At 42.8% G+C, this 25,006-nt stretch overlaps 1 protein-coding gene across 1 annotated transcript in view; it reads right to left on the reverse strand.

Annotated features, from left to right (window-relative positions):
• The window catches only part of LOC126187874 (serine/threonine-protein phosphatase 5), a 98,664-nt gene that overhangs the window by 24,458 nt on the left and 49,200 nt on the right, over window positions 1–25,006 (reverse strand). Inside the window, exons 7-8 of the mRNA XM_049929206.1 lie at window positions 22,500–22,642; window positions 20,793–20,880 (exon numbers count right to left, since the gene is read on the reverse strand). Coding sequence (XP_049785163.1) covers window positions 20,793–20,880; window positions 22,500–22,642 — 231 coding nt within the window. The remainder of the gene's footprint in view (window positions 1–20,792; window positions 20,881–22,499; window positions 22,643–25,006) is intronic.

Here is a 25,006-nt window from a genome sequence, read left to right on the forward strand (position 1 = left end):
GACAGGGAAGGAGCTAGATGGTTAAGGACAATGACTGATGAAGGATGAGGCCAGGAGAGTTACACGAACTTAGGAGAGTTCCCACCGGCGCAATTCAGATAAGCTTGTGTTGGTGAGAAGGATCCAGATGGCACACGCTGTGAAAGCAGTAACTGAAATGAAGAGCGCCGTGTTGGACAGTATGCTCAGCAACCGGGTTTTCCACCTGTTTCTTGGCCACAGTTTGTTGGTAGCCATTCGTGGGGGCAGAGAGCTTGTTGGCTGTCATGAGCACACAGAATGCAGCACAGTGGTTGCAGCTTAGCTTGTACAACACATGACTGATTTCACAAGTAGCCCTGCCTTTGATGGGACAGGTGATACTTGTGACCGCACTGAAGTAGGTGGTGGTGGGAGGCTGTATGGGATAGGTCTTGCATCTAGGTGTATTACAGGCATATGTGCCAAGAGCTAAGGAGTTGTGTAGGGATGGACGAGGATACTGTGTAGGTCTGGTGGGAGGGGTGGGAAAGATAGTGGGTAGGACATTCCTCATTTCAGGGCATCACCAGAAATACCTCTGCTTCGACGGCTGCCACCCATTCCACTCCAAGAAGTCCCTTCCACACAGCCTAGCCACCTATGACCATTGCAACTGCAGTGATGAGCAGTCCCTCTTCACAGACAGTAATTTCCCTTCCAACGTTATACAAAAACTGATCTCCAATGCCTTATCTCTCCAGTCACCCACCACCTCCAAAATCCCATTGTCTGGCCACAGAGGAACATTCCCTTTGTGACTTAGTACTACCCAGGACAAGAGCAACTGAATCACATTCTTCACCAGGGTTTTGACAACCTCTCGTTATACCCTGAAGCGAGGAATGTCCTATCCACATACCTCCCACCCTTACCACAATGGTATTCTGCCACCCACCGAACCTACAAAATAATTATTCTCTTCCATCCCTACACACACAACCCCTAGACTCATGGTTCATATTCCTGCAATATGAACTAGATGCAAGACCTGTCCCATACATCCTCTCACCACCACCTATTCCACTCCAGTCACAAGCATCACCTATCCCATCAATGGCAGAGGTACCTGTGAAACCACTCATATTGTGATCTTAAAGCTGGGCTGCACCCGCTGTTGACGGCCAACATGCTGTCTGTCCCCAAGAAACAGCTGGACCACCCAGCTGCTGTGTGCGTCACCCAACATGATGTTCTTCATTTCAATGACTGCTTCACAGCCAGTGCCATCTGGATCCATCCCAACTGCACCAACTTCTCTGAATTGTGCAGGTGGGAACTCTCTTAACTCTCCTGGCCTCAACCTTCATTAGTCATTGTCCTTATCTGCCTATCCCCTTCCCTGTCTCCATTCCAGTACTACACAGCCCTGTATTCCACCAACACACCCACAGTCTTTCTACTTCTCCCCTTTTCTGCTACAACCCCGTCAACCTGTCCTCCATCTAACCTCCTGCATGCACCTAGCTTCCCTACCCTATCTCCACCTTGGCCCTGTATGCTTCAACAAGCAGCACTTTACCATCCCCCACCCCTACCCTGCTATCACTTCCTCTCCATGCTCCGGCCTCCTCCTTACCCCCCTAACCCTGCTGCTTCTCCCATCATGCACTACTGCTCGTAGTCTGGCTTCACCAGCCAGAGATTGTGGTCTTTTTTGTGTGTGCGCGCGCGTGTTTATTTCTGACGAAGGCCTTGTTGGCTGAAAGCTTACTTTCTGACAGTCTTTTTTTTGTGCCTATATGCAACTCAGCACCTCCGCTACATGGTGGGTAGTAATTATCTTTTCATAATATTGTCACATTCTATGCTGGATTTTCCATTGTGTACACAAAGGTACTATCGCAAAGTTCCATGCAAAGATCATGAAACTGAAGGCAATAGAGTGAGGCTGGAGGAGAGTCCTTAGGAAGCGAATGAAGGCAAAGGTGAACACAGGCTGCCGCATGAAGCCAAGGTGGTGAAAGGTTCATGCCCACCGGAAAAGTTGCAAGTGGTGTGAAGTTACTTCAAGTCGCCACAGCAAGTGCCGAAAGTGGACTCCAGGAGGTAACAGAGAAGAGGAATGCACCCCATACTGGTGATCATAGGAGTCATTGAAGAAGGAGGCATAATATGGGTGACCATGCATGGCAGACGAATGGCATGCATACATGCTGAGGAGAAAGTCATGGCGGTAGGACAGTGGTATGATTCTTCAGTAAGATGATCTTGGCTTGCGGAAGGCCAACATATACCAGATTCCCTGTTAGTGTGGCAAGACTTATTGGTCAGACAGTGCACACCATTGAAGATCAGTGCTGAGAACATCGAAGGCACACACGACTGGAGTATTCAAACAAGTCGGCAGTCGCAAAGCACTGTTTGTCCAAAATACATGAGATGGCCTTGGCCAAGACTCCTACATACTTGGCCAGTGTGGTTTGAGAAGCCGTTTAAATTCGCATCAAGGATGAACTTGTCAACCACGACCGCAGTTATAATCTTAGCAAGGCTTGGGAACCAACACTGAGCATAATTAAGAAGACACTCAGCAATGAAAACAATCTGGCGTGCTGGCCAGACGTACCGACTACATTGATGCTCCACAGACACCGACCCCTGCATCTCCACGACTGTCGACGTGTGCCCATGGAGGGAACGGCCCATGGGGGGAGGGGATATAAGGTGGCCACCTGCCCTTGGGAGCTCAGCTTGTCAGTTCACCTGAGGCAACATGTCTGATTGCTGAAATATTGTGCCAGTTGGACACTGTGAACAAGCAGTACACCTGTGGACTCTTCGATCAGGACAGTGGTAGTTCAGCAGCTTCGGCATACAGACTCTCAACCGGGCTAGTGCAAAAAAGGTGCCAGTGGCCAAATAGATGCCACGATGGTGGATAGTGTTGAGCTGGTGTAAGGGAGATGGACGTGCAGATGTGTATACAAAGCACCCATAGTCTAGTTTCGAACGGACAAGGGACAGGTACAAACAGAGGAGAGTGGTTCAATCTGCACCCCTGGAAGTACCATTGAGGACACACAGGACAGTGAGGGACCACGTGCAGTGGGCTGCCAGATAAGACAAATGGGAGGACCAAGAGTGTTTCCTATCGAGTATGAGTCCCAAGAATTTTGTAGAGCAACAGACCCAAGATGTAAAGATGGTGGGGGATAAACCAACTGTGCCGCCAAAAATTCAAACAGATGGTTTTGTCAGTGGAAAAACGAAAGCCATTGCCGATGCTCCAGGAGTAAAGATGATCAAGACATTGCTGAAGACTCGTGATTTTGTGATATCACAGAAAAGCCAAAACCAGACTAGAGGAGCATTTGAACTGCCGCCCTCCCAAATAAGAGTCCAATGTCTTAGCACTGCACCACCTCACATGATTTTGATAAAGAAATGCTCCAAAAATTAACATGAGACTACTTTAATCCTGTCTTACAAGGTCAAATATTCCTCTTTGTTAGTAATGTGGTGATGTATTGACTTCTCCAAACACTGCACATAATAGGTTGTTAGGTCTATGGCAGTGTTGCTTTAATCTAAAAAATCTTAATGCGTGTGGAACACGTATTCTACTATCTGAGGAGCTACTTTGAATGTGTGGTTCATGCCAGACTTACATAGATGTTGCTAAAATTCACAACCATACAACACGGGGCAAAATATCACCCCATCATATCACAGAATTGACATGAGTCTCCAAATTGAAGCTCCAAATCAGAGACCAATCAAACATACACATTGCTACAAATCATTAACTTCCTTCTTGTGAATTCTTGAAATTTTTCCAGTGAAAAGAGTATTCCAAGAAGTTTCAGGTTTGCAGTAGGATTACATCAACTTCTTGCTACGATATTTCGGCTGACAACATTTAGCCGTCTTTAGGTGAGTGTTTTGCACTGGAGATTGCTAGTTCACTTTGCTAAATTTACATAAAAAATTGGTGTAGAGAGGCATGTGCTAAGGAAGTTGCTACATGAATGACCTCTGTCGAACTATGCACCCTCTTTGAAAATTGCTCCATCTGTGTCGCCCAGGTGCATGTGTAATGGCAATACCTCATGCGTGTGATCTGTGGAAATGCGCACTCCCAGAGTCAAAATTCTTATGTCCAAATTAATAAAAACAATCGTTACTAGATGTGTCACGAGTCATAAAATGTTTTCTTTCGGAAGAAATTAAAGATCATTAGGTCTCACACCTTATCCAGTTGAATGTTGTCATCACAAATAATAAGATCTTCTGTCAAACAAATTGCTACCAATTCCTTAACAATTGAATTATGGAAGGATCTTGCCTAGGCCAAGGTTTCTGTGGCAGAATAATCCATGGACTATCCTGTGGAGATACAATGCTCAGCTATGGCTGACTTGCAAAGGAGCTGGAACACCTACAAACTATGTTCAAAGATAATGGATATTCTACCAATCAGATCAGCACAGCTTTTAAGGAAGAAGAAATTTTACCAACCACAAGATCAAGAAGGGAATTTGTTTGTTTTGTTTTAGGGTGCAAAAACAACTGGGGTCATATGTACCCAAGCCAAATCTATAGAACATGAAGACAGAGAGCAGTTAAAAATGACTACACGTCATTCCCAATCGCCTTAAGAGAAGACAGCTAAAAACAGGGATGTGGAGAAAGGGCTACAAAATAAACCATAGAGAAATGGAGGCCCATACTGCTACAACAGATAAAAAGTAAAATGCAGCCAAAAGACCGCGTGCCGTTCGCTAAACCGGCCGAAAACTCAGACGGCAAACCTAAGCGGGAATGTAAACAGTTAAAAAATAGGCATCCCGTCTGTAAATAGTGACCATTTAAAACTTGGGCTCAATGTGCACAAAGTGGTGTGGGGAGTGCCACTTAACAAATGGCGATGGCTAAAAAGGCAGTGCCCAATACGCAACCTAGTTAAAATGACCTCCTCCCGGCGGGAAGGGGGGGGGGGGAGATGTCGTTCAAGTTGCTGCCAGAAGCTTAATAATCTGCAGCTTATTTCCTTGCAGGGAGAACCAATGGTGATGCCAAAGTGACACCACGTCCTGACACACGGCAACACAGAGGCCATTGGAGAAAATATAGGAACTAGTGGGATGAGGTATGAGGACTGTAGCCTTGGCAACAGTGTCAGCAGCCTCCTTTCCTGGTAGACTGACATGACCAGGAACCGATATAAACATCACAGTGGCTCCATTGGGAGTTAGCAAGTGACAGTTTTCCTGGACCCGTTGGACTAAGGGATGGGCGGTACACAGCACACAGAGACTTTGAAGGGCACTGAGAGTGTCTGAGCAGAGGACACAGTTGAAAAGCATGTGTCACCAGATGTACTCTGTGGCCTGATACAGGGTGAAGTGTTGGACTATAAATACTGAGCAATGAGCTGGAAGCCGATACCGAAAAACGTCTGCACCAATGACGAAGGCACACCCGACACCATGGTCAGTCTGAGAGCCATCAATGCACACGAAGGTACTACTGCGTACCTCCATGTAAAGGTCATGAAACTGAAGGCGATAGGGCAAGGCTGGAGTAGTGTCCTTAGGAAGCGAATAAAAACGAAAGTGAACACGGGCCGCTGCACAAAGCCAAGGTGGTGAAAGGTTCACACCCACTGGGAAAGTTGCAGGTAGTGTGAAGTTAAGCTGCCAGAGCAAGTGCCAAAAGCAGAGTCCAGGTGGTAACAGAGAAGAGGGACGTGCCCCATATGCTCTACCAAAGGAGTCATTGACGGAGGTGGCATAGGATGGGTGGCCGCGCATGGCAGATGAACGGTATGCATGCCTGCTGAGGAGAAAGTCATGGCAGTAGGACAGTGGTAGTTCAGCAGCTTTGGTATAAAGACTCAACTGAGCTAGCATAAAAGGTGGGTAGTGTTGAAATGGCATAAGAGGGATAGCCGTGCAGATGCATAAACAAAGCACACAGTCTAGTTTTGAATGGACAAGGGACTGGTACAAATGGAGGACGGTGGTCAAAACATTGCCACAGTCTGGGATTTCCGCAGAAAACCATTCATGACATCCGTGGACAAAGTGACGAGATGGTCCACTGCAGAACAGTGTGCTCGAAATCTACACTGTGCAGTGGTTAGTAAATTGCGAGACTCTAGCCACCATGCCAGCCGGGCGTGAATCATACATTCCATCACCTCTAAACACAGCTGGTGAGAGAGATGGGGTGGCAGTTAGAAGGAAGGTATTTGTTCTTACTGGGCTGAGGTATTGGTATGACAGCAGCTTCACACCAGTGTTTGGAAAACGTGCCCTCTGCCCAGATGCGGTTGTACATATTAGGCAGAAAGTGCCTGCCTGCAAGAGAAAAGTGCTGCTACATCTGAATGTGGACAGCGTCTGGCCCTGGGGCGGAGGATCAGGATGAACTGAGAGCATGATCTAGCTGCCCCACAGTAAAAGTGTCATTGTAGCACTCAAGATTCTGAGAAGGGAAGGGTATTGCCCGAGCCACCTTTGCCTGTTTCCAATGTCACTGTCAGGCCAGAAAGTGGAGAATGGATCTTGGTCCCAGAGAGCCGTCAGAGATTTGTCCACACAACCGAGAAGGGAGTGGAACTGTTAAAAGAACTAGTGAATGAAATCCAGCTAGCTTTTTTGCTATCCCAAAGAACGCGACAACACTATTTATAATGAATGCAGTTTGCCATCATAGGAGGATGATCAAAAACATGGAGAGCATGTCTCCGTGCACGAATTGCATCACGGCATGCCTCAGTCCACCAAGGGACTGGGACGCGGCTTAGGAAGAGGAAGTGAGAAGAATGGAACGTTCTGCAGCATTAAGGATAATGTTTGTAAGGTATTCCACCTGGTCATCACAAATAGGGAAATCTTGTTCTTTGAAGGACGCCCGGGAGGGATAAAGCCGTCAGTCAGCCTTAGTAAGATGCCACTTGGATGTGCACACAGGTGTTGCACTTTGAGCCTTTCCAGTTAGCAGAGGAAGGTTCAGGTGTTGGTTTGTTGGAAGGACGTAGGAATTCTTCACAGGAGTACTCTTTCTGTCCTTTCCAGCCTGCTGGTTGTGTAGCTGGTGGCTCTGCCCCTTGAGGCAAAAGTTTGACGGCTTGTTCATCTACATCTACATCTACATTTATACTCCGCAAGCCACCCAACGGTGTGTGGCGGAGGGCACTTTACGTGCCACTGTCATTATCTCCCTTTCCTGTTCCAGTCGCGTATGGTTCGCGGGAAGAACGACTGTCTGAAAGCCTCTGTGCGCGCTCTAATCTCTCTAATTTTACATTCGTGATCTCCTCGGGAGGTATAAGTAGGGGGAAGCAATATATTCGATACCTCATCCAGAAACGCACCCTCTCGAAACCTGGCGAGCAAGCTACACCGCGATGCAGAGCGCCTCTCTTGCAGAGTCTGCCACTTGAGTTTGTTAAACATCTCCGTAACGCTATCACGGTTACCAAATAACCCTGTGACGAAACGCGCCGCTCTTCTTTGGATCTTCTCTATCTCCTCCGTCAACCCGATCTGGTACGGATCCCACACTGATGAGCAATACTCAAGTATAGGTCGAACGAGTGTTTTGTAAGCCACCTCCTTTGTTGATGGACTACATTTTCTAAGGACTCTCCCAATGAATCTCAACCTGGTACCCGCCTTACCAACAATTAATTTTATATGATCATTCCACTTCAAATCGTTCCGCACGCATACTCCCAGATATTTTACAGAAGTAACTGCTACCAGTGTTTGTTCCGCTATCATATAATCATACAATAAAGGATCCTTCTTTCTATGTATTCGCAATACATTACATTTGTCTATGTTAAGGGTCAGTTGCCACTCCCTGCACCAAGTGCCTATCCGCTGCAGATCTTCCTGCATTTCGCTACAATTTTCTAATGCTGCAACTTCTCTGTATACTACAGCATCATCCGCGAAAAGCCGCATGGAACTTCCGACACTATCTACTAGGTCATTTATATATATTGTGAAAAGCAATGGTCCCATAACACTCCCCTGTGGCACGCCAGAGGTTACTTTAACGTCTGTAGATGTCTCTCCATTGAGAACAACATGCTGTGTTCTGTTTGCTAAAAACTCTTCAATCCAGCCACACAGCTGGTCTGATATTCCGTAGGCTCTTACTTTGTTTATCAGACGACAGTGCGGAACTGTATCGAACGCCTTCCGGAAGTCGAGGAAAATGGCATCTACCTGGGAGCCTGTATCTAATATTTTCTGGGTTTCATGAACAAATAATGCGAGTTGGGTTTCACACGATCGCTGTTTCCGGAATCCATGTTGATTCCTACATAGTAGATTCTGAGTTTCCAAAAACGACATGATACTCGAGCAAAAGACATGTTCTAAAATTCTACAACAGATCGACGTCAGAGAGATAGGTCTATAGTTTTGCGCATCTGCTCGACGACCCTTCTTGAAGACTGGGACTACCTGTGCTCTTTTCCAATCATTTGGAACCTTCTGTTCCTCTAGAGACTTGCGGTACACGGCTGTTAGAAGGGGGGCAAGTTCTTTCGCGTACTCTGTGTAGAATCGAATTGGTATCCCGTCAGGTCCAGTGGACTTTCCTCTGTTGAGTGATTCCAGTTGCTTTTCTATTCCTTGGACACTTATTTCAATGTCAGCCATTTTTTCGTTGGTGCGAGGATTTAGAGAAGGAACTGCAGTGCGGTCTTCCTCTGTGAAACAGCTTTGGAAAAAGGTGTTTAGTATTTCAGCTTTACGCTTGTCATCCTCTGTTTCAATGCCATCATCATCCCAGAGTGTCTGGACATGATGTTTCGAGCCACTTACTGATTTAACGTAAGACCAGAACTTCCTAGGATTTTCTGTCAAGTCGGTACCTAGTATTTTACTTTCGAATTCACTGAACGCTTCACGCATAGCCCTCCTTACGCTAACTTTGACATCGTTTAGCTTCTGTTTGTCTGAGAGGTTTTGGCTGCGTTTAAACTTGGAGTGAAGCTCTCTTTGCTTTCGCAGTAGTTTCCTAACTTTGTTGTTGTACCACGGTGGGTTTTTCCCGTCCCTCACAGTTTTGCTCGGCACGTACCTGTCTAAAACGCATTTAACGGTTGCCTTGAACTTTTTCCATAAACACTCAACATTGTCAGTATCGGAACAGAAATTTTCGTTTTGATCTGTTAGGTAGTCTGAAATCTGCCTTCTATTACTCTTGCTAAACAGATAAACCTTCCTCCCTTTTTTTATATTCCTATTAACTTCCATATTCAGGGATGCTGCAACGGCCTTATGATCACTGATTCCCTGTTCTGCACTTACAGAGTCGAATAGTTCGGGTCTGTTTGTTATCAGTAGGTCCAAGATGTTATCTCCACGAGTCGGTTCTCTGTTTAATTGCTCGAGGTAATTTTCGGATAGTGCACTCAGTATAATGTCACTCGATGCTCTGTCCCTACCACCCGTCCTAAACATCTGAGTGTCCCAGTCTATATCTGGTAAATTGAAATCTCCACCTAAGACCATAACATGCTGAGAAAATTTATGTGAAATGTATTCCAAATTTTCTCTCAGTTGTTCTGCCACTAATGCTGCTGAGTCGGGGGGTCGGTAAAAGGAGCCAATTATTAACCTTGCTCGGTTGTTGAGTGTAACCTCCACCCATAATAATTCACAGGAACTATCCACTTCTACTTCACTACAGGATAAACTACTACTAACAGCGACGAACACTCCGCCACCGGTTGCATGCAATCTATCCTTTCTAAACACCGTCTGTGCCTTTGTAAAAATTTCGGCAGAATTTATCTCTGGCTTCAGCCAGCTTTCTGTACCTATAACGATTTCAGCTTCGGTGCTTTCTATCAGCGCTTGAAGTTCCGGTACTTTACCAACGCAGCTTCGACAGTTTACAATTACAATACCGATTGCTGCTTGGTCCCCGCATGTCCTGACTTTGCCCCGCACCCGTTGAGGCTGTTGCCCTTTCTGCACTTGCCCGAGGCCATCTAACCTAAAAAACCGCCCAGCCCACGCCACACAACCCCTGCTACCCGTGTAGCCGCTTGTTGCGTGTAGTGGACTCCTGACCTATCCAGCGGAACCCGAAACCCCACCACCCTATGGCGCAAGTCGAGGAATCTGCAGCCCACATGGTCGCAGAACCGTCTCAACCTCTGATTCAGACCCTCCACTCGGCTCTGTACCAAAGGTCCGCAGTCAGTCCTGTCGACGATGCTGCACAGATGGGTGAGGGAACAGTGGCACTAGCTCGACACTGAGCAACTTCACAAGCTCAGAGCTGAATTTGAGGTTGCACGTCTGCCTACCACATGTTACACATTTGTCTGAGTGTCAACAAGACATTCTAGTGTGGTTGAAACAATGGCACTGGTAGCAGTGCTTCAGGTTCGGAATGTACGGTCGGACTGTGGTAAGTTCAAAGCCTGCTTTGATCTTGGACGGAAGTACCAGTCCATCAAAGGTGAGAAAAAGAGTGCTTGTGGCACTAAGAAGGAATCTAACTTTTTCATCCCCCCATGGAGGGCAACGACACCCTGATCAGAGAGGTATGATTAGATTTTGGCCTCTGTCAGACTGTTGAGCAGCCTAGTGTAAATAACAGCACAGGAAGAATTCGAAGTCCTATGGGTCTCAACACAAACCGGATAGCCGTGGAAAACCGACGTGGAAAGCAGTAGTTGTTATCAAGAATCAGTAATAGTCTCCAAAAGCAAAGTGCCATTTTGTAAATGAGAGCAGGGTTTCACAGGGCCGGCAGTTGCATCAACACCTTTCTGAATAATAAACGGATTTACCATTGAGAAGGGCTGACTGTCTTCAGTATGTGAAACCATGAGGAACCATGGTACAGCTAGAAGGGTCTTTGAACTGTTAGCCTCATTCCATTTATATTTTGTAGGCTTTAATTGTGAAGATGAAAGGCTCATTGTGAGAAAATCCCCCACGATTGCCAGCGTCTCTGATGGCGCGCTCCTTCCAACTGGGGGTCCCCTTCACAACGGGGCGCACCCACCTTAGGTGATTGATTGTTCACATCTCAGGTCACACCTCCCAAACACCTGGCGGAGGGGCCAATCGGCAATTTGGGAAGATTGCAGCTCAGGCAATCACCCCTCCCTGGGCGTGGCCTGTACCAGGGGGGTATGTGAGAATCCTACCTGTCGACCTGGGGCTGGGAATTACACGTTATCCAGTCACCTGTTACACATCAAATGTGTGGGCTGGCCTTCAGGAGCACAAGGGGAAAAATAGGAAAAAGATGAACATCAAATGCCCAAGCAGAGGAAGGATAGGAGAAGGGAAACAAAGAAAGAAGAAGGGAACGAAAAACAGTGGGGAACTGTTCTTACGTCAGTGACGGACAGTGGGGCAGGTTCCCAGTAACACCTCAGACACATTCCCCAAGGGAGGGGAAAAGAACAGCAAGAGAATTGACATGCAGCATGAAAGGGAAAATATACTGCAAAGGCTGGAGCCCAATGGCAGCTACGCACAAACCCGCCAAAGGGTGGCGAAACCCTAGGAGGGGAGGATGGGGGGGGGGGGGGGGTATGACATCAAGAGGGGTTCAAATCCAAGGCATTCCTCTTGCACAATGGCAATAGTTTGTTAAAATTAGGCATTATCGTAAGGAAACAATATGTAAAGTAATCTTCTGCCCATCAGCAAAGGCATGTGGTGCTCTTGGTTCGACGAAACATGATCTGGGATTGTGCGGGGCTGGAATCTATGGAATATCTTGCCAATGTGGCAAAGCCTACATCGATCAGACAACATGCACAGAGCATGAAAGATATGTTGAACATAATCACCACAACCACCTTTTGCAGCCCAGTATGTCAGTCTAAGCAAGATTAATATGTGGCTACATGAGCCAAAATTTGCTCTTGGCTACTATCTGTAAACTCCACAGCCACTGTGAAGCCACATACAAATGGAAGCTTCTTCGTGAACCGACAGCTACTTGTATGAGGGAATGAATTACCTGCCCAATGCTAGAGCTCTGGACAACTTACACACCTACCCTTTGCACTGGAGTGGAGCCTTCAGATAGATCACTCTCCAAGTCCCAAGAGATGAGTGATCATATAGTGGCTAACAAGGGGAGGGCCTGACATGTGGGTCACCAATTTTGATCATGGATGTTTAATCTAAACACCTTTCAGCCATCTGAATTTCCAATTGTTATTTTATTGAGAAACCAATTTCAGCAATATATTACAGTCTTCAGATATTTGCAAGAATATCACCTACTGGAAATCAAGAGACACATGTTTTGGCTTTTTATACGACACTCCCTAGTTTTTGAAAAAACTAAGTGAATGCTGATGACAAAAGTTATTGTCAATGCTATATATCAAAAGACCATATAAAAACAAACATTTAATATTAATATAATATGGGGTTCAAAGTTAATAATGTTCGAGCAATTATAATTTTTGTGTTTTCACAGCATAGCTTGGGTACAATTCATTCAACATGCCTAGCAGAGCAAGGTCGGTGGGTGAGTGGTAACGGCATTAGGTTACCAAACTGCTGGTCTGTGTTCGATTCTTGGCCATGACTTTTTTCCATTCAATATTTTTTCAGTGAATCTGATAATACTGTGATAATCAGAATACCATTCTTTCCTTTTTCGAAGTAAAACATTGAGACGCGTGGTTAATTAGAATATGAACTATTTTCATTGCGATATGAAAAAAGTACAAAAATACACCCACAATATATTATTATATAATCTTACCTGACTATGCGTCTGCATTCTTGCAATCAGTCAGGTGAAACTTATCACAGACATGGGCAAAAAATAAATATGTGCAACACACGAATGATATCTCACTGCACTGACATGTTTTCCAGTACACCATTCATGGAAAATATATCCGAGTCATGCTGCTAGAAACAGATCATCATACATCAATTTGGATGTGTACCAAGAGTATAAAAGCGTATCTTGAAAGACAGATATGGAGAACTGGGTGTGGACCATGTAATGGGACACCCTTTCTAACATAACCTTTTTCCTTATAGAAGTAGCCAATACCAGGATTAGTCCCGAATCTGGTATTGGTGAAAATTCTTGACTGTTTCCCTGGAAGAATTTCATTTGATTTCATATACGATGTATTATATTTCAGGCTTAAATATATAAAAAGAAATTAAGTTGTTACAATCGATACAGCTAAAATTATTCTTCTTGCATAAAATTTGGAATTGTGAAATATTTGGCATACTTAAAATTCATTTTAATAATTGCACAATCGAGTGCTAATTATTAAATTTATTTCTGGATTCATTTATTAAATAGTGTTATAACTTGGTGATGATTCTTCTTTTTTCAAGTACGTATGTAGACACTCTTGCTTTGTAAACTCTTCGCAATATTGTGAATACCACAGAATTTAAGAAGTACTGGCCATGCCTCTGATGGAATCAGACTTGTTTTTGATTGTCACTAATAATTTAATTTGTGGTGTGACAAAAGTGGAAATTGTAAATACCGTGTGATACGGAGAAACGTGACGAAGAATACAACTCCAGAATAATACAGGCAAATTTTCATCATTTATTTAGTCATCAGGAACCCACAGTGTTATAAATCAAAAGTTCAGCTATAAGAATGTACCCCTACACACAATAACTGCAGCCAACAACAAGACGTGAAAATGAAGACAAGTAAAAAGTTTTTCTTTTGTATATATTACACTTCTTGACACACTTGAAAATAATGAAGAGACTACGAGAAATTTAATGGTGATGTGTGGGAGGGTAAGATTACAACCAGCACTTGAATTTTGATGGCATCCACCCTATATTTTAATTCTCTGCTCTGCTGCGATATTGCATTATTTTGAAGCCATGTGATGAAATGCTTTAGCTACTGGAGGAAGGAAATATAACACAGTTGATAGAGAGGTATGTTTTGGTGGTATCACCTGCACAGTGCAGGTCAGCTGAACATCACCATCTACGAAAGCCTTATCGTAGCATGTCCTGTATCATGCTGAAAGTAAGTGCCAATACCTTATACATACTTATTTGATTACTAATCACATCTCCCGATGTTTTACTTTAAAAACAGGAGGGAAGAAAGGTATTCCTATGATCAGTATATTATCAGATATATTGAAAAAAAAATATCAAGTGAAAAAATCCACAACCAAAGATGTAACACAGACCAGCAGTTTGGTAGTCTAATACCTTGACCACTCGACTGATGACTTTTCTCTTCTACATGTGTCAAATGATTGGTACTCAAGCTACAGCAAGAAAAACAAAAAACATTAATAATTCTATCACTATTAACTTTGGACCCTATATTGTCACATAGAAGAAGGTGTAATTAGATGAATGATTAACACTAACTTCACTGCACGACGGTTTATTCAGCACTTACACATACAAGAGCATGGAGTGAACTGCCTCCGGCCAGAACACACACACACACACACACACACACACACACACACACACACAGAACATTCCAGTACAATGATTCTTGACATCTGTGGATACTTCTAGAATGTACTCGAACCGAATATAGAAATTAAAACTGCACAGTCCAGATGAGTTTTGAACTCACGACCCTTCATGCAACAGTTAAGTATCATAACCACTACACCATGGTGCTACTCTGCTTCTTCTGTGACATTGCTCCCTCCTTAAGAGAACAGCGTCTGTGTTACATTCTCCTAGTCCGGGAAAGAGTCATCGGTCCTGCATACTCTGACTCCTGGTGACTGATTCTCACCCTGGCGGTGATATTCTTAGAACTTCTTTCACCGCTATGCTCTTCATCACCTTTCCACTTGTTGCCTGTCGCTGGAGCTTCGAATTTACCCTGGGTTGCAGCATTCTTATAGGGCTTCATTCGAAAGATGATCTTTCCTCGTCTTGGGTTGGGGTCAAAATCTTCAACTTCATAAGTAACATCAGACAACTGTCTTACAACCTTATAAGGTCCAAAGTAGCACCTGAGGAGCTTCTCAGAGAGACCAACCTTCAGAAAAGGAGTGAAGATCCAGACGAGGTCACCAGGCTGGTAGACAACAGGGCAGTGGCTCACGTCATACCTTCAGCGATCTTTTTTTGAGCCTGCAGCGTGCGGAGTCGAGCTAACTGCCAAGCTTCCTCAGCTCTGTTTAACACCAGGCCGATGTAATCATTGTCCACATCATCAGGATGTAATGGAAACACAGTGCCCATCATCCTCGTTGGCTCACACCCATGCACCAGGAAAAATGGCATAAATACTGTGGTGTCTTGTTTGGTGGTGTTGTAGGCAAACATCACAAGAGGTAGCACTTCATCCCAGTTGCTCTGCTCAACACTGATGAACAATGATACCATGTTGGCCAAGGTTTAATTAAGGCGTTCAGTAAGCCTGTTACTTTGCGGATGGTAGGCAGTCATCATGTGATGAGTAATGTTACACTGACAGTTTACCTCTGTCACAAGATGTGATTGAAAAACTTTCCCTCGATCCGTAATTAATGACCCTGGGGTACCGTGTTTTAATACAATGTCTTCCGTGATGAATTTGGCTACCTCGGATCCTTTGGTTGTTTTCATGGCATTTGTAATGGCATAGTGCATCAGATAATCAGTGCAAACAATTATCCATCTATTGCCACTAGCAGACACTGGAAATTGTCTGAGGGGGTCAATCACAACACGCTGGAAAGGCATTTCGGCTGGTGGAATTGGTATGAGTCGACCAGATGGTTTCTGAGGAACTGCCTTTCTCCTCTGGCACTCTCGATAGTACAACGTGTACTGACAGACACTCCTAAATAAACCTGGCCAGAAAAATCTCTTGCGGATTTTATTGTATCCTGGAATTTCTGTAGAACATCTAAGCGCATGTGTTTAGGAATCACTGGTAGCCACCTCTTTCCAAACGGATCACAGTTTTTCTTGCAAAGTAATACATTAACTACCTTAAATTGTCCTTTCACATCCTCTGACCGATTTAAGGCAAGCATAATTTGAGTTATCTTGGCGTACTACTCCTGCTTAGCAGAGAGATCCTGGAATGCAGCGAGACAGTCACCATGTCCATCAAAGTCTTGCACAGGGTTTCTTGAGACAGTTGGCATCTTTGTGTTTTCTTCCAATTTTGTACAGTATGGTAATGTCATACTCTTGAAGACGTAGTGCCCACCTGGCGAGTCGTCCTGTTGGATTGAAGAATGGCAAGTAGCTTCTTGTGTTATCCCTTAGTGAGATCTGGTGATAGTCGAGCTAGAAGATCTTGTCTCGTAGTGGCAGTGCTAATTTCACCCACAGACTCGGCATCGGAGGTTTCTAGGATGCTCAGCTGTTTTTCAATTAACGGCTCAGCGTTTGCTATGCACATGCGTCTTGGAAGGATCTGGGGTTCTCGGCGACAGTTAACTATCTACAATTCACTGAATCCATTCTTAAACGAGACGACAGAGGCTGGGATGACCAAGTCATTCTTCAGTGGTATGCTTCTATTATATTCCACTACAAGAGTCATGGGTTGATGCATGGCATGACATGTGACAGTTACCTTTCTAGCGCTGACAGCAGGAATTATCACTTCATCCAGCACACACAGTCTCCACACACTCGGATGCGCATATTCTTGTCCATAGTATCTCATCTTGTCTAGCATAATCTTCGAGTGACCACAATTTATAACTGCCTCAGAAGCTTTCAAAAAGTCCCATCCGAGAATGACGTCATGACTACACTCTTTTAAGACGATGAATTCTAAGGGCTGTGTATAGCCACTTATACCCACACGAATGGTACATCTTCCTGTAGGTTTTACATATTTCCCATTAGCCACCTTCAGCAGAGATGTTTTCTGCAACTGGCGATGGCACTTCTCTGAAATGGCTGAATATGATGCTCCAGAGTCCACAAGAGCTTAGGCTGGTCGGCCATCCATGAGGATATTGACATAGTTTCCTATCATTTTTGTAGTGATCGACGGCAGAGGATTTTTCTCTTCGGCGGCTTCACTTCCAAGGAAGGTCGCACCATTTAGTTTTCCAGGTTGCGGTGGCTAGGTGATCAACTGGAGCTCCTAAACGTCGACGGAGACCTTGGTCGGCATGTTGGGGAGCTTCCTCTCCAGCGGCTAGCTTGCGGCGATGGTGACCTACGTCATTCTGCACCCACATCATCTTGTTCATCTTCGTTGTCCCGGAGTTGGCGTCAGTTAAGATAGGTCTGCTGTCTTCTGGTGCAGGTGTCATCAAATATCTTCCGCCTTTCTCAACAATAGTGCATCGCTCATCCACAGTGGAAACAAAGGTTGATTATCCGGGGTCTTCCAGATGTCAGTCTTCCTTGGTGCCCAAACAGGTTCCTCATGCGGCATTGTAGGAACGTAACTCCGCCTGGGGCTAGACTTTTTCACTATTTTAAAGGGAAATGAAGGACGAGAGATTGGGTTCAATGTCTGTTCCACTTCCTCCCTTATGACCTCTTGAAGCGACTGTTTTTGATCACCATGCAATCCAAGTGCCTTCTGAACTTCCTCTCTCACTATCTGCCAAAGAACACTTGTGAAATCAGTTGCCTCCTCCATCAGACACTGATATGATGTTTGGAAGCCGTTCAAACTTCTTGCGTGTAATTCTTTTTTGATGCATTGTCTCGATATAATGGCACCATTTTATGAAGTCGTCTGATGTCGAAACCTTCTTCAGGAGTTGGGATTGATACATGTCCTCAGCAACACCCTTCATGAGATGTGCAATCTTATCTTCCTCCTTCATTCTAGGAACCACTATTTTACACAGCTCCAAGACATCTTGAATGTAGGATGCTGTAGTTTCTCCTGGATGCTGTCCCCTGCACTTTAGTTTATCTTCAGCTTTACACTTCTGTCGTCGTGTGTCACCGAAATACTTGCAGAGTTCCCCCTGGAATACTTCGCAACTTGTGAACTTCTCCTCATTGTTCTCATACCATTGCTTGGCAGTGCCCTCCAAGTAGAAAAATACATTGGCCAAACACACTGTGTCATCCTATTTGTGAAATTTGGCTATATGCTCATATACCTTCTGCCACTTGTTTGGATCTTGGCCATTGTCACCCGAGAACCCGGAAGGACGTCTCATGTGTTGGCACACAGTTGCTGTCATCGTAACGTGCTCTACTTCTTCTGTCTGATAAATTGCGATCTGTTGAATATGGCTCAAACTCAGATTTCTCATCACATAAACGGCAGCTCTGTCGTGACCTGATGGGAGCCACTGTGTCGTCAATAATGAGTGCTATCACAAGTTCCAATACCCAGCGTCTCCACCAGGATAATGTCACATAGAAGAAGGTGTAATTAGATGAATGACAAACACTAACTTCATTTAACGAAGGTTTATTCAGCACTTGCACATACAAGAGCGCGGAGCGACCTGCCTCCAGCCAGAACACATACAGTATACGTACAGCTACAGAACATTCCAGTACAATGATTCTTGACATCTGTGGATACTTCTAGAATGTACTCTAACCGAATATAAAAATTGAAACTGTATGGTCCAGGTGAGTTTTGAACTCACAACCCTTCGTGCAACAGTGTAGTATCACAACCACTACATCACTGTGCTACTCAGCTTCTTCTACGACAATATTAAACTGATAAAAATGTTTGTTTTCATATGATCTTTAGATGTATAGCATTGAAAATATGATTTTCTGTTATCAACTTTGATCCTGATTTTTTTTCGAAACTTGCTGTATTTTCAACATAGAACATCCTTGCAAAACTTTATCAAAATCAGAACCTCCCCATGTAAGAAATATTTTCAACAAGTGGTGTCTCATACCTATTGTTAAAATGTGTACAGATGGCTGTGGGCCCAGTTTTCACCATTAATCTTACACCCCAAAACAAGGATTAGCTAAGTATTATGAAAGAACAATTAAATTCCAGTAAACTAAAAACAGTGTGTAGGTAGTTTAAGCAAGCAATTCAGAAGAGGTATGTTACAAAAAAAAAAAAAAAAATGACATGGGATTCTACAAATCATTAATGACAAGACAGAAAATGCATTTATCATTTTAAGTAATAAAACCAATCGACTTCATAATAGAAAATTAATGTCCTGTACTCATAAAGAAACTAAGAGCTGAATTTTATCATTACATATGCAGGTTTTAGCCAAATTCCTATGAGGGATGAGACGCTATTGGCCTAGGGAAAGTTACCTTTAATAAGCACAAACAAGTTATTTTGTGTGGCTTTTAATAATACTGAAATTTATGTACAAATAAAAAATCAAGTATAGGGTTTGGAAAAAAGTACAACACAACTGACTGTAAAAGCATTTTTTTTATGAAAGAGTAAAGAAAATCAAGTCACAAAACAAGGTTTCGGCCATCAAGGCCTTCGTCGAAACAAAGACAAAACACATGCAAATGAAACTCATACACACATGACCAGTCTCTGGCAGATGAAGCCAGATTGTGTGTGTGTGTGTGTGTGTGTGTGTGTGTGTGTGGTCAAAGCTCATTTTGTAACAATCTTTCTGTTGTGCCTATCTGCAGCTCAGCATCTCTGTTATACGATGAGTAGCGACTATCCTTTTCATAATATTGTTACATTCTTGTGACGAAGCAAGCTGGGATTTCTTTACTTCCTCTTGTTTCGCCATCTGCCTCCTTAAATTCACTTTTTTCCATTTTTGCCTAATTACCATTAACATACATGAATATAATCTGCATTTCCATTAAAGAGAAAGGTTGGCCCTCAGTCTTAAGAAATATACCACCAGATCTAATTTTGTGCTTAGTTTTGTGTATGTAATTAATTCCCTAATTTATTTTCACTATTCCTAGTTAAAATCTTTTGTTATTGGGTGAAATCAGTAATTGTTTCGTGACTTAAATTCTGTTGTTGACTTACAAACAAATATAAATTCTGTACTAATTATAAGCATTTGGAGAATGAACTACTAGGATTCTTTAAGTATTTATTTGGCTCCAATCGAAAACATATTAGCAAAGCTAGCCCTTAATTCCAAAATAATTACCATGTTTGTCAAAAGCATATTTGCTTAACTATATCTGTTAATTTCATTATTTAACAAATAATTCAGCCTCACTTTTGCGATAGCAGGAACTGTTAAAAAGAAGAAATTTTTCGATGTATTCAGTTAATTGAATGAGTTATGTTTTAATTGTAATTTCTGTAAGTTAAACATCGAACAATGTATAGTTTCAGTGCCTGTTATTGCGAGGACATAGAAAGGCCTGATTTTTGGTCCTGAAACAGTCAGTCCACAGCAGACTTTCAGATGGGAAGTCTGTATCAATTCCAGTAACAATAATGCATGAACTTAACAGTGGAATTAATGTAAGGCCAATAGGCCATGTGTTAAAACAATGACAGTGTCTGTTCAATTTGAGAAATCGTTATCACATGTACCTCATTATTCTGCAAAAGCTGAGTTGTGTGGTTGGGTATTTACTGCTCATAGATGTTCAACAGCAAACTATTATAGCAGTATGCTGATGTTTGCCTGAAAGCTATTAATGAGGCTTATTTACCAATAGTGAACTGGCCATATAACTGTGTAATATTGGGGGGTTGTGAACAGCGAAAATAAAGAACTGTGAAAAGCAACTGTGCAACTGTCAGCTACATCATTTACAGAAGTCAGTGTTGAACTTCCAACCCCCATTTTTCAGCCAGTATAACAATGCAGTATGTTGACACCGAGGACTACCAACAAAGGAGTAAAGCAGGCGTACATCACATTCTGTCCTGGATTTTCCATTGTTTAAAGAAAAGCAAGCTGTGAAAATTTTTACCTTCTTCTGGCGGTTGCCTGTTCCTATCAATCTTTCTCAAATCTTCCAATGTGACACTGTCGTCTGAAAACAGGCCACCATGCATAACCTGAAAACATAAATGTCATTATATATGTATTCACTAAGCATCCTCCCACCTTCTCTCTCTCTCTCTCTCTCTCTCTCTCTCTCTCTCTCTCTCTCTCTCACACATATCCTAGCCTGTGTAAACTACCATAAAAAATTTGATTATCTCTCCTTTGTTTATGTTGATAACTAAGCCAGAAACTGAAGTGACTCACATCACCTCCAAAAGATGTTAAAATATAATTTTCAGATACTTTACATAAAAAAAAATGAAAACCTATTGAAACAGCAAAGAAAGTGCAGGAGCATGTTTGGAAACAACAAAATTAATCAAATGGTGTCCTGCACATGGTGGAATTCCTCTTCAGTTTTTCTTCCTGTCTAATAATTTTGTAGTTCTGAATACATTCAGCAACTTATGATAATGGCTTCAATTCAGACAAGAACACAGTTCCCAAGTTTCCCCGAGGTATGCAGCATCCAGCTGAAGCCTCTCACTGACGATTACTGTACAGCTGCCAAACTGATCCTTGGTTGACTGCTACGTTTCACTCGGTGTTTCACGTAGTCCCAACATTTACTATTGGGTTAAGAACAGGTGATTTAGCGGGTCAGTCGATGGGCAATAGGGTGCCCAAGAGTTCATCATACCAGGACTGTACATATACAGCCTTGTGAACACGACTTATCTTGGAAGATGAGTGTCCACAGAATAATCACAGAAATTTAAAAGAAAGTGCAACACTGTCACAAAGAATGTTGAAATTAATTTTCTGGTTCACATTTACAGCAACCTGAAGATGTGGTCCTCAGTCAATGTCTAAAAAACAAAACACCGAACCACCTCCAACACGAACTGCAGGTTAAATGTGCCAGTGGGCTGTTGCTGCATTCATTGCCTTGCATAATTTGAAAAGAGGCAAAATCATGAGTCTATGACACACACACTACAAGCCTACAATCAGCTACTGTCCAGTTTCTTGTTGTTTGGGCCACTGAAGATGTGCAATTTTATGTGATGCCTGTGGGCAATAGCCATGTGTGAGATACCAGGCTCCAAACAGAAACTGCAAGCAGTTTCTTCCACAGTGTTCACTCAGTAACTGTTGAGGTGGACCTGCATTCATTGGCAGCAGCAATTCCTATTTGGTTTGAAATTTATAGTCATTGGCAAGGCATAGCCCTCATTTATGATCCTTGTAGGTTAGGATCTTTTTACAACCACTATTCTCATACAACATTAAACATCCACTAGTGGTACTCTCTGATGACCATCAGGTATCAATTCTACACCACTCCTAAGTGACCAATGTGCTTTCCTAAGTGAACGACTGATATTTTGTCCTGTGAGCTCAAGTGCTGATGCTGGGGGAGGGAGGGGGGGGGGGTTGTCACTATCTGATTAACAGCATTGAAAAGCTATGAAAACCTGCATGTCCATAAAGTTTCCTTGTACTGTGAACACAAAGTGAAGACTAGTGAGCAGCAGAAATGATAAAATAAGGACAAGGACCCTGATCAATATCACAAGTATGACTTATTGCTGCTTATTCTATCATCATAATGAAAGGAATTACATTACTGAACATTTACTTTCATATATAGCATTCTAATAATGAAAACTGATGCTTTTATACTTACTAGTACTCTATTATTTAAACAATGGCACAGTGGCAGCCAGTTGTAAACCTCTGTAAAAAGTTCAGCCATCTGCGCAGTGTACTTTGCCTTCACCTCTCCTTCAAAGCCATACATCTCATTCATCACTCTACTTTCGTGGTTACCTAAACAACAGCAATTTCATAAGTTTTAATATCTAAAGCTTGAGTGGCCTGCTACCTTTGTAGTAAGTACCAAAATTTCCTACAAACAGATTAATAAGTGCATGATATGCTGGTAAAATGTCACATACCACTGTGTGCATTTGAAAATAATCTTACAGTTTTTTGCTGCGCAAAAGAGATATATATAGTCAACCTTTAAAACCTGCAATCCAAACATTCTGCTAACAGTAAGTGCTTAAAGTAAATTTAAGGAATGTTTGAGTATTTGATTACAGTAATATACATTAAACATAACTGCCTAATATTTTTTCAAAAAATAATGTAATACCCTCCATTGCACAAAGTAATGTTGATGATAATCTCTACAAAAACTCAGAGACTGACATCCTCAGAACTGGCAATTACAAACAATCTTTCATTGCTGAATTGTGCATCCTTGTTGGACAGTCCCCAGCACTACATACAAAACAGTTTGCTTTTCTCACAAGGCTGGTACACCCAGAGGAAAAACAGATTCCACAATTATTATTTTCTATGACAGATTGGTAAACTCAATATAAAGCTGGAACAACGGGATATGGTAGTACTAAGTTGGCAGGTGCCTGATTTTGTTTAAATGTGCGGGAGTCAGAAATTTTTTAAAATTAAGAATGACACAACAAAGAAGTTATTATTCATCTTAAGTTTTCTATGCCATGATGCCATACAAAATTCTTGTTGCAGCTGTTTACTGCATCCAACAATGATGCCAATACCAATCAAAAAACAAAGTAAATATTGTTGTAAATGTTAAGTATTGCATGATGAACAACTAGTTAAAATGTTACCAAATGGATACTGTACTTCCATATCTGTGACATACAGTGATTAAAATTTAATTCTTGTGTGAGCTTATTTTCAGTATAGAAAAAAAGCCATTTCTGCACATGAGGAATAGAGTAGCTACTCAGCTCAACTCAGCTCACATGGAGATTACAACATTGTATAACCAGAGGACATGTGAATGCAGCTTTTTGCCTTCTTTCTGCCTGAGAAAGGTAGAGTCATTAGCACGAGGGATATGGGAGCTACATACTGACAGGTCACATACATGTCGCCGGATGTAATGAAGTGACTGCACAACGAGGGGTGATGAGACAGCTTCAGGACAACAGTGTAGCAAGAAGAGTAGGCACAGGATCTTCCAGAAAGACTACACAACAAGATGATAAAATTGTTCGACCAGCTCTAATGGTGTCAGAAGACAACAGCTCGAATCTGGACACTGATTACTTGCAGCGTGTCACAACAAGTCACTTGGAACAAATTACCGGGAGCCAGTTTGTGTTCTTGAGTTAGTGTGGGTTGTTTACTGCTGGCTTCATGCCACAGAGACTTGCACAGTAAAGAGCCAGAGTCAAATGGGTCACTGAGTGACGTTCTATGGTATTCAGCTACCTCTTGTTTCTGTTGGTGGGGGTCAGATTGTTGTTAACATGTCCACAGAGACAAGGTGAAAGGTCACAGAGAGTACAATTCTTGAGACCCATGAAACCTGAACTAAAATCATGGTGCAATGAGCTATTGGGTATAGCAGGAGTGATTATCAACTGTTGTAGGGAGGATGAATGTCCACCAGTATGTGCCAATAACAATACGCCTTATTGTCATATGCTTCATGACTAGGGTACCAAATGGCTCATTCCAGCAGGATAATGCATGACCCAACATCTGCCAATCATTTTGAGGAATGCATGGATCCTTGACTGGGCTAGCCGGTCCCCTGATTTCCCATCCATGTCTGGGACACGATGGACAGACATACATTCATACCAGTTTCCAGCCAATAATTTTCACGAACTGACACACCTTGAGTCTAAGGCATGGCAACAAATTCCTCATGATTATATTCAGAGGCTACTAGCTTGCATGTGATAACACCTCATGTGATAACACACAACTGACATCAGTTCTGAATGGAAGTTTTCAATCAACATAGGCTACAAAAACATTTTTTAAATTACGTCAATTAGGGAAAGGATAATATAATCTTTGAATATCAACAAACAAAACTAAAATCATGGGTCATCATGAGAAATATCCCATATGCTCAAAAATAAAAAGAATTTACCACTTGAATAGATACTCCAACTTCAGATTTATAGGATGAAACACGAGTTTTGACATGGACAAGGACCTAGAAAATAAGACTGACAAATGACAATCAATGTGTGGAATAATATATAAAGCCTTCCAGAACAAAATTAAAATTTTATAAAACCACCACTACACCTGTGCTGCTATATGGAAGTGAGTCACAGACCACCCCCTCCCCAAAAAGAGAGTGGCAACAAAAACTATGAGTACCAGAAATGAGATTTCTTA

Source organism: Schistocerca cancellata, chromosome 5, assembly GCF_023864275.1.
Source record: "Schistocerca cancellata isolate TAMUIC-IGC-003103 chromosome 5, iqSchCanc2.1, whole genome shotgun sequence".
NCBI classification, from domain to species: Eukaryota; Metazoa; Arthropoda; class Insecta; order Orthoptera; family Acrididae; genus Schistocerca; species Schistocerca cancellata.